The 10,877-nt window shown below is 39.4% G+C and overlaps 1 protein-coding gene across 1 annotated transcript in view; it reads left to right on the top strand.

Annotated features, from left to right (window-relative positions):
- Window positions 1-2,878: 2,878 nt before the first annotated feature.
- The window catches only part of B3GNTL1 (UDP-GlcNAc:betaGal beta-1,3-N-acetylglucosaminyltransferase like 1), a 112,801-nt gene continuing 104,802 nt past the window's right edge, over window positions 2,879-10,877 (top strand). Inside the window, exons 1-3 of the mRNA XM_051797543.1 lie at window positions 2,879-2,962; window positions 7,867-7,983; window positions 8,102-8,201. Coding sequence (XP_051653503.1) covers window positions 2,915-2,962; window positions 7,867-7,983; window positions 8,102-8,201 — 265 coding nt within the window. The 5' untranslated portion in view covers window positions 2,879-2,914. The remainder of the gene's footprint in view (window positions 2,963-7,866; window positions 7,984-8,101; window positions 8,202-10,877) is intronic.

Below are 10,877 nucleotides of genomic sequence, written 5' to 3'. Positions count from 1 at the left end.
AAACTCCCAGTGAAATCAGTTGAGATCTGCCCTCACAAGTCAATAGGTCCAAGCTGCTCATACCGTGAGTCTGTGTAATTTTAGAAATGTCAGTTAAATGTAAAGAAAGGAAAACAACCTTCTAGATACTGTGTTTTTCCATCAGGATGAGGAAAATTTCTATCTGATAGATAAAGCCTCCAGAATTTGAAAGCTTTAGGTTCACAGTAATAATCCTCAAGAGACTGATTTGTCAGAAATAAAAGCTAAAAATCAGTTTGATGAGAAATGTCTTTGAGTCTGTAATGCTTTCAGCTGTTTTGTGAGCTGTTCTTCCCCACCACTCTGTAAAAGCTTTGAAGTAGAGCAACTGGAAGTACAACTAGGACCAAACCACTGCTTGTTTCTGAGTGAGTTTGTCACAACAGCATTGGGAGATCTCTTTCCATTCTGACCCAGGTGAAAGAGGAATGGGCACTGAAACAGTGGATTGCATTTTGGAAACTGTTTAGTTGCCCAAGAACACACAAATGCTTGGTGGAATTTCAAAAGCCAGTAGGTAAGGGCTCTCACAATGGGCATTAGCTGCCTAGGTTGCCCTGAAAATCCCATGGAATAGGTTCCACATGCTCATGGACCTTTAAAAGTCTGTCCAAAACCCACCTCAAATGAAATCACATTCTAAGCAGGAGTTTGTATTTAATTACCTTCTGTGGTCAGCTCCAGAATATAACTCAGAAAACATTTCTGGTGGGTTTGTTTGGGTCTGTATTTTCCTCAGGGAAGGGCTTTGCTCCGCATTTTGCTTCGCATAATGAGGCACTGTCCCTGACTGGGACTTTTGTTTGCTTTAGGGTGAGTAAAGCAATACTCTGCTACACTTTCTTAGATAAAGCAAGGCATGCAGGCAACATAAAAGTGCCAGCAGCCTTTGTGGCCAGGAACAGCAATGATCATATTTAACAGTGCTGTTCACAGAGAGATTAAACTCAGGCTGGCTGGTGAGAAGCTGTGTAGATAATTTGAGATAGATTCCGAGGGTGAATTACTGCCTGGCTGTCCCGCTCACCTCCTCAGTTCTCGGATGTGCGTGCCAACCAACATTTTAAGATAACTCTGCCCTGTTTGCTCCTTGAATTGTCTGGCTGTTTAACAGGCTCTTCAGATAAACAAGGGATAATCTCAGGATTTTGCTCGACAAAGATTGCTTTGTGTAAATTTTAGAAATTCTGAATAGGTTGTTGTGCGGGGCCCGGTCCTGCGATCCTTTTTAGCAGTGAATACTTTCAAGGGAGTAAGTGGTTGCACAATCAGAGTTTCAGTAAGTAAATTATTGATAATATCTTCCAGTATATATCAAAATACCTTCCAGTATCTGAAGGGGCCTACAGGGAAGCCAGAGAGGGACTTTTAGTCAGGAACTGCAGCCACAGGACAAGGAGTAAAAGGTACAAATTGAAAGAGGGGAAATTTAGGTTAGATATTAGGAAGACATTTTTTACTGTGAGGGTGGTGAGACGCTGAAACAGGTTGCCCAAGGAAGTTCTGGATGCCTCATCCCTGGCAGTGATGAGGGGTCTGGAGCATCTCTCTGATGAGGAGAGACTGCAGGAGCTGGGCCTGGTTAGTCTGGAGAAGAGAAGACTGAGAGGGGATCTCATCAATGCATATAAACATCTCCAAGGTGGGTGTCAGAGGATGGTGCCAGACTCTTGTCAGTGGTGCCCAGTTACAGAACAAGGAGCAGTGGCCATAAACTAAGATATAAAAAGTTCCACCTCAACGTGAGGACAAACCTCTTCCCATGGAGGTGGCAGAGCCCTGGAACAGCTGCCCGGGGAGGGTGTGGAGTCTCCCTCTCTGGACACATTCCAACCCCACCTGGACGTGTTCCTGTGTCACCTGCTCCAGGTGATCCTGCCTGGGCAGGGGGATGGACTGGGGGATCCCCAGAGGTCCCTCCCAACCCTAAATATTCTGTGATTCTGTGATGGATAATGCCTTGAGCAACCTGGTCAGGTGGGAGGTGGCCCTGCCCATGGGTGGAACTAACTGAATGATCTTTAAGGTTCCATTCCAATCCCTAAACATTGTATAAGTCCATCATTCTATGATAATGACATCATTACCACTGACAACTTTCCCTTTTTTAATGGTTATTAAAAAATAAAGGAAAAAAAAAGGACAGAACACAGTAGTTCAAGACCAAGGAAGGCACAAACCGGGAAGATAAAAGCAAAAAAAAAAGTGTAATCAGCAAACAGGATGGCAGGCAGCATTTATTGAGGAGTAAATAAATACGGTAAATAATATAAACGGCAGCATTTATTGAGGAATAAATAAACATCATAAATAATATAAATGGCAGCATTTATGGAGGAATAAATAAATACAATAAATAATATAAAGCTATAATAAATAAATAAGTTCATAAATAAGATATGGAGCTCCACAGCCAGGCACTTTAAAGCATGGGGCAGAGCAGCCTCGGGCCAGGCATCCATTCTAAGGTGAAGGGTCCCTTCCAAAGCTCAGAGTCCCTTCCGAGGCCAAGGGTCCCTTCCAAGGACCAGAGTCCCTTCAAAGGCCAAAGGTCCCTTCCAAGGCCAAAGGTCTCTTCCCAAGTCAAGGGTTCCTTCCAAGGCCAAGGGTCCCTTCCAAAGCTCAGGGTCCCTTCCCAAGCCAAGAGTCCCTTCCCAGGCCAAGGGTCCCTTCCAAGGCCCAGGGTCCCTTCCAAAGCCAAGGGTCCCTTCCAAGGCCCAGGGTCCCTTCCAAAGCCAAAGGTCCCTTCAAAAGCTCAGGGTCTCTTCCCAATCCCAGTGTCCCGTTCCGGGCCGGGGCTCTCCCGGGCCCTCCCGGCCGCGGGCGGCGCTGTCACTTCCGGCCGCTCCCGGCCCGTCTCTGTGGTTGTTCCTCCTCCTCGGCCCCGGGAGCGATGGCGGGGCCGGGCCCGGGGGGGACCCCCAAGCCCCCTGTGCAGGTGGTACGTGAGGGCCGGGGGCGGTGGGGCAGGGCCGGGCCCGGGGGGGGACCCCCAAGCCCCCCGTGCAGGTGGTACGTGAGGGCCGGGGGCGGTGGGGCAGGGCCGGGGATCCCCGGGTGAGGGGGTGAGGGCGGGCCGGGGCTCCCCCCGGTCGGGGTCTGCGGCACCGCAGGTGGGGCACGGGGATGGGAGAGAGAGTGGGGAAATATTCCTGCAACGCTTCCTGCTTTGGTTATTCACCGCAACAAAATATTTTTATATATATATTAAATATATAAATTATATGTAAATATATATTAAATATAAATATAAAAATATATAAATATCTATATATCACATCTCTATATATGTCTCTATCTCCTCTCTATGTCTCTATATAACAATATATAAATATATATACAAATACATATATAACTATACAATAGTGATTATTAAAGGGTATTACGAATTTTTTTTTTTAAAGTGCTGAACACAGCGTTTTGGATCAGGTGCAGGCTGGAGAGTTGCAAGTAAAAAATGTGGTTAGAGGACAGGTGGGAAAGTATGTTATTGATATATGATACTTCTAGATGTTTATTAAAATATATGTTTGTATAGATATATATCTACCTATAATATATGTATATATCTATGTTAGTTATTTATCTATATAGAGATATCTATCTATATAGAGATATCTGTCTATATAGATATCTATATATCTATATATAATATACATCTCTATCTATATATAATATATAGATATATCCATATAGAGATATCTATCTATATGTGATATATGTAAATATAAATATCTATATGTATATCTATGTCTCTATATATCTACATGTATCCATATATAATAAAGATATATATAAAGATTAATTTTGCTGTTACATTTGTTAAATTTATACATATCTGTAGACAGTATATAATAAAGATATATATAAAGATTAGTTTTGCTGTTAAATTTATTAAATTTATACATATCTGTAGAAATGGTATAATAAAGATATATAAAAACATTTGTTTTGTTATTACATTTATTAAAATTATACATATCTGTCAAAAGTATATATAATATAAAAATTTATATATAAGTAAAGCATACACAAACATTTATATGTCTATTACATCTGTTAAATTTATACACACACAGTTGATGGAGTTTGGCAACAATGTAAGGTTAGTCTGGCAAATGCCTGAAAAATAATAACACACAAATCAACAGGCAAGTAAAAATGATGAACAACATCACAGAGTCTCAGATCCTAAAGGCAGGTCAAAGTCTGTGGCCTGAAAATCTCTCTGGGTTAATTGAAGTTAATTTAATTTAAAGTCTCCCGTATATGAGGTTTGACAAAGCTGCTGTGTTTCCACCAACAGCCCTGAGTTTGGAAATAGTTTGGAATAATGGCTCGTAGGAAAACTTCATTGAAAAATAGCAGTTACGACTTGTCTACATTTTCAGCAGGGTTAAAATGCTTTTCCAAAGTTATTTTCCACACTGAGATACAGGGGCAGGTAGGAGCCTGCTTGAACTGAAATTGGTGGGAACTCAAAGTTTTCCCTTTGGAGATGTTTGTCATCCATACTCTTGGTGGTAAGACCAAAAACATCACAATACATTCAGCTGCACAGTTTCTGACAACTTTATTTTTATTTAAAACCTCACCTTTCAATGAGTTTATTTAAAACCTCTTCAGTTTTGTGACTGATGTTTTGTTTTTCAGTGGTCTAGCTGAGGGAGGGGAGGGAGTTTTGGGGCTGAGTGATACATCTGTGGACGAAGGGGGATTGAAACACTTGTCACCCATTTCACACTGGGTCATTTTTGCCATACAAAAATCACTTTGCAGCAAAACCAAGAATTGTTCTTCAGCTCAGTGATAGCAAAACTACATGGCTAAAAATAGCCAAAATCACTTCAGATCTCACTCTAGAAGTTCAGGGAAACCCAGGCAGTGTCACAATGCTCAAATCCAGGTTTGATTCACAGCTCTGTGTTTTAAGAGTCGCACTTGGCTCATAGGCCATGAAACTCCTCCTCTGCTGATGCTGCTGTAAATCAGTCCCAGCTAATGAAATGGTCATTGTGACTCAGTCACCACTCAGATGATCTTATATTGATAGAAACACGTTAGTTGTTTGCAATTTATGTCCCAAATACTCAAAATTAATTTGAGAGCTTTACACGTATTTCTGTAGTTCACTATTATGGTAACAGTCTTCAAATATATGAAAAGAGAACTGGAATAAATCACCTGTGCTGGAATTGGGAATGCTGGCATAAGCTGCAGCAAAAGGACACTGGGAAAACTGTATTCCAGGTCTCCCTTATCCCTGCTTTTAGTGATTTCCTTAGCAAGGTTTGTATTTCTCCCTGGAGATGGGATTTGTCAGCAGTGATAGAACTGTAGTTGATGTTGTTTTGGGACAGAAGAAGCACACACAGTTTCTTGACGTTACTACCAGGTGGTATTTTTGCCATGAGAATGCAAAGTAAGTGAAATAGTGCCCTGGTTCATGTTTTTCCCTCTTTAAATGATCCAGGGAGGTTGAAGTGTTGTGACACAGGAAGATAAAGGCCAATTTACGACTGCCCAGTTCAGCACAGGTGCCAACTGCAACACTTAAGCCAGAGTGCAAATGTAGTAATGGACTAGGGAGAAATGAAAGTTTAGATTTTTGATTCATCCTTGGCCTAAAATAAAAGTATACACAGAAACCAGTAAGCTGAGCAAGAATGGTGGAACCTGAGGAAACTCCAGTGTACAACATCAGCAGTGCTCTGGTACATTAATCATATCTCTGAGTGCAGTTATTTGTGTGGATTTGTTGTTTTTTCAGGTTTTACACAGAGGTGTCATCAGCAGTTCAGCTCTGTACCTTAGTTTGGCAGCTCTGCATGGTGGGCATAGTTCTGTGGAAGAAGAATTTGCTCTCAGTAATGTGCTCAGGAGCATAATAATGTATTATGTGTTATTATGTCGAGTTCAGAGCACCTCAGTGCCAGCAGGTGTTTATGGGTGTTTTATGTGTGCTGTATATAAGTACTGGGTTTTTCTGCTTTCAGTTCAAACTGAACAGGGAGGTCAAACATCATCTTGCTATTTTGCACTGCTGTTCTGACTTAAAACAGGAGTTCACTGTGGAAAAAAAGCAAAGAAGTTCCAGTTCTCAAGCCAACGGCAAGCTCATTTGTGATGGTGTAGTCAAATTTTTACTGAGTGAATCAGAAAACAAAAAATAACTGATTTTTCTGGATGTACAAAATAGTAGCAAATTTATGTTGTCATTGAAAGAGTTGTGGAGCCCTTTTTTCCTGAATAAGTGTGTTAGATTCGTTAATGTGTGTACCTTATTCATGAATGCATAAGGTTGTATTTTAATTGCCATCTTGACACAAAGGATATTAAAATCCTGAGTAAATTGAATATTAGTTTAGAATCTCAGATTTGTGGCTATTTTGTAGTCTCAAAGTACTAATCAGAGACAGTTCTGAAATAACCTTTTTTGTCTGTGTGTTATAATTGTTGGGTAATCAATTTCTCTCTTTTTTTTTTTTTTGTTTCTCCTTATTTTATTTATTTATCTCTCCAAAACACAAGTCAAAGGCCTGCTTTGCTTAAAATTTTAGGAAGTTTTCTTTCTACTTCATTTAACTAGCCCTTTCACCTGCTACATCATCCTGCCAAAGATCAGGAGGTTCATTCTTTTTAGACAGGTTTACTATTTTATTTGGCGGTGAAATGTTGTTAATTATTGTCCCATACATCCTGCTCTGTCCTACCTGTGCTCCTCAGTGTTTAAAAATCTGCCTACTAATATATTCATCTGTGTGTATCCACACGATTTACATGTGCTCACATGGCACTAAATCGTGAATAATTCAATTTCAGGATCCCTCCAGTATTTTGTTTCCTGAGGTTCTCGCCTGCTCACAATAGGGACTAATCCTCTCTTTCTTCCAACCATGTGTTTATGGTTACCCCACACAATAAGGAGTTTAAGTTCTGTTTCTAGGGACTTCTTGAAATGTCCCCTGAGACTTTTTATGAGTTACTTAGGCCCTTAAGTTCCTCATCTATCAGCAATTTTAACAGGTACAGGCTTGGGCTCTCCCTTTACAAACATAGCCAGTGTATTACTGGGCTAATTCCTCAGCACTTGGAATTCTGTGAAAGGAATATGTTCTTTTTTTTTTTTTTCCAGAATTTTGGGGGTTGTTGGCTTTTTGGGGATAATTAGAATGGTGGGGAGTAACTGAACAGAGAAACCCCTCGTCTCTGATTTCTAACCAACTTTAAAATGTCTCAGATGGGTTTTCCTGTTTTGTGTGCACGTCTGAACCAAGAGGCTGTAGGAGGAGAAGCTGCAATTGGGATGGCAGAGTATGGAACTACATCATACAGCAACTTCTGATGTGCTTAAGAGCACTTGTAGATTGAATAATTTTTAGAAACTTGGCTAGAGCCCAAAGGTCCAGGCTGCATATTTGAACATCTCCAATTAGGTAGTGTGTTTAAAGAAAAATTAAAGAATAATATATATATGGAAGACAGAAGTAAAGAGTGTCTTAAGAAATGCAGGAAAACCATGAATAGGTTAGGATGGTGTTACTGATGGCTTTTTTTAGTGGATTTGGTTCAGTGGCCTCTCCTGTTTCATTGGACTTCTGCCAAAAGCATCTTGTAGAACTTTTAATTTTTAAAAAAACTTCGATAGAGCAAAAAGCAAATCATATATTTATAATGAAAATAAAGGTTCTTTGCCTGCATGTTTTTAAGATGAGTTTTTTTGGTGAAAGTTAGTTTCAGAAGGATCTGGCACTTCCCCTTTTTAATAAATGTTCTTATACTGTAAGTAAACAAAAATAGTGCTTACTGACATGCACGTGGATTTTTGTTTGGTTTTTTTTGTAGTCTGTCATTGTGCCTGTTCACAACAGTGAATGCTGGTTAGATGAATGCCTAAAGTCAGTTTGGGAACAAGATTTTGAAGGAACCCTGGAGCTGTCAATTTTTAATGATGCCAGTAAGGTATGTTTCAGACCTTCCTTAAAATAGTGTCCAAGTAAAAGCTGTCTCTGACAGGAATTTTTGGTTTAGTTCACCATAAAAACTGAAATAGCTGCATCTATGACATTATTTTTTCTAGGATGGGTCAGCTGAAATAATTGAAAAATGGAAGATCAAGTTGGAAGAAGTTGGTATTCCAGTAATCATTGGGAGTAATGATTCAGCTGAACCTCGAGGTGGTATGTAGCTTAATAGAGATTTTGTGAGAATTAGATTTTTATTGCAGGCACTTTCTGGGTTTTAGTTTGAGAAGTGTCTTTGTAGCCATTTGCATTGCAATGGAAAAAAGCCACGTTGTTTTCCAGAGCTCTCCCTTCAAAAACTCATTCCAATTTAGAACTTGGCCCTGTTGGTTTGGGATGTGTAGAATTTGTTTATATGTCCAGGAAAGAAGAACTTGGCTTAGCACTTGTGCTCTACTCTGCAAAAGAATTTTGTTTAATTGTAGTGTACACAATGTTGTTAATGCTTACAGTTTTGCTGTGGCTTTCTGATATCTGATTTGTCTTCAGGAGATGGGTTTTAAGAAAAAAGAAATGTAAGATTTTGTACATGAAGATTTAAAAAGTGTATGCATTTCTTTCAGTCTTGTAAAATAGGCGTTGAAATAGAAAAAAAAATACATTTTTGATCCCTTTGATGATCAAATATAAACAGAGGTTTCAGAATAGTTTTGATTGAGCTAAAAGCTCTCACTAAACTCCTAAGTATTCACTCAGAGGGCTAACCCAGTGTGTTTACTGAGCTGCCAGATACGTGTATGATGTGATTCCCTGTTGATTTACATGCTCATGTGAATCACATTTACCCACTGCAGGAGATTACAAACAAATCTCTGCAAGAGATTTTCTTTTGCTTAATTTGGTTGGTTTATCTTTAGGGTTTTTTAGCACAAAAGCTTCCTAAAACATAAAATAGAAACACAAGCCCGTTGCTCTTTGAAGAAGCTGCCGTTGAGTGACACTGAAGTTGGAAGATCATGTCTGTGGAGGAGAACAGCAGGACAAAGCAGGAACAGTGTGCTCACATTTTGTGGGGGAGCTCTGGAACTAATGTTTCTGTCATTCTGGACTTTGTTGTAATGAGTAGACAGGGAGGAATTGTTATAAAACTGGTCCGAATTTGTGTCTGTCAAGTCATCTCGCTTAGAAGTCACGCTTTGGAAACACCGTAATACCAAAAGCTGGACAGTTTCTGCTTTTTAACTAAATGCCCTTTTTGTAAGTGGAAAGAAACCAAAGTTTATTAGAGTCTCTTCAAAATGATCCTCCTATGCAAAAGCCCAGTTCTGTTTCAGGAGGTTTAATTTTCATCCCCAGTCGAAACATGCAAATAAATTGGGAGTTTGGGCACTGAATTAATCTACAACCTGGTATAGGCCCTGGGCTTTATTTACTGTCATTTATCTGACTGTAGACTTTACAGCTGGTTTTAAACAGCTGTCAGACCCAGCAATACTGAAGTAACACAGCATAACTGTTACTATAAATATTTTTAGTATCTTAGTATCTCTAGCATGAACTGGTGTTGTTTTGACAGTGCAGCTCTTGCAATATTAGCATTATTGGGCTGGTGATGAGAAAAGGCAGACAGGGTTTGTAGAGGGAATTTTTCTCTTTTGGGCCGCTGATACAGCTGGAATTGAGCAATGTCAAGAATTACTCGTATTCCTGGAAATTTGTCTTCTTTTTTCCCCTCCCTCCACTGGGGGTGATCAGTCTCCTTTCAAATCTCACTTCTCTTAGTAGTTGATGATCTAGAAGCTAAGAAGGTTGCAATTTCTCAAAGCAAAGAATAATCCCAGAGGTTGTTAATTGTGATACTTTGTTGATTAGTAATGTTTTTGTTAATACTATCGTGTTGTGTAACATCTTTTCCATTTTTATAAACATTTTCTATGTCTAAAGTCTTGTTGCTTATAGAGTGCTGTATCAGTTGTGTATAAACTAGTTTTTAGTTTGCCAGAACACACAGGCACAATGCTCTGATAATAACTTGTGTTAGAATTCTGACTTCAGTTCACCTTTGCACTTCAGGAAACTGAACCTAAAAATGAGTTCCTGTTGTGAATTCCAAGTACATTGTGCCATTAGGGATATGTCAGGTTATATTTTGGCTTAACATGCATTTCTCAGCGTTGGTGTAGCTGCAACCTGAGCAGATCTTTAATTAATTGGGGATGGGGGATGCAGCTGTGAGCATTGTTTTAAATAACAGTATGAAATGCATAGCTGTGCTGAAAAAACAAAGCTCATTCATGTGGAAGTCACTCTCAGGCCACCATTAAAACAAAGGCATCTTTCCTTCACAGTTGTTACATTTTAGGAGCAGGTTACTTGAAATCCATAGTATTTGTTTGCTTTCAGTGATTTACTTTTATTATGTTAAGGACTAGGTACAACTGTAAGGAGTCTTGCCTTTAAAAGAAGATGCTTTGGTACAGAAACAATGTCCTAGTCAGGCTTCACATCTTCAACTATTTACACAAGATTAGGATTTATTTCTGATTCTTTTCTAACATGTAAAAGAAAGGGGGGGGGGAACCTAGAAAAAAAGAAAGGGTCACTTGCCTAAAAAAAGGAAACCTTTTTCTTTCCAAGAGTGAGGAATGTTAATATCTCACTGAGGCTTAAGTTTTTACGGCTGTAACCATGGTAACAGGCTCTTTTCACCAAGTAAGCAGGCCTTACAAAACTCAGAGACCTGGCACAAACATTTCATTTTGTTCAGTAGAGTAATATTAAAGATATTTTTTTTTACTCATGCCAAACATAGAATTTGTTGTGGCAAAGCAATTTTTAATGCCTTGTTTCTTCTATGGGGATTTATATCTCCCTTATTAATAATTTAAGAAA

The sequence above is a fragment of the Manacus candei genome, unplaced genomic scaffold (genome assembly GCF_025592945.1).
Source record: "Manacus candei isolate 608988 ecotype Guabito, Panama unplaced genomic scaffold, ASM2559294v1 h1tg000047l, whole genome shotgun sequence".
NCBI classification, from domain to species: domain Eukaryota; kingdom Metazoa; phylum Chordata; class Aves; order Passeriformes; family Pipridae; genus Manacus; species Manacus candei.
Note: the sequence above shows the minus strand (reverse complement) of the source record. Positions and strands in the feature narration are given on the sequence as shown.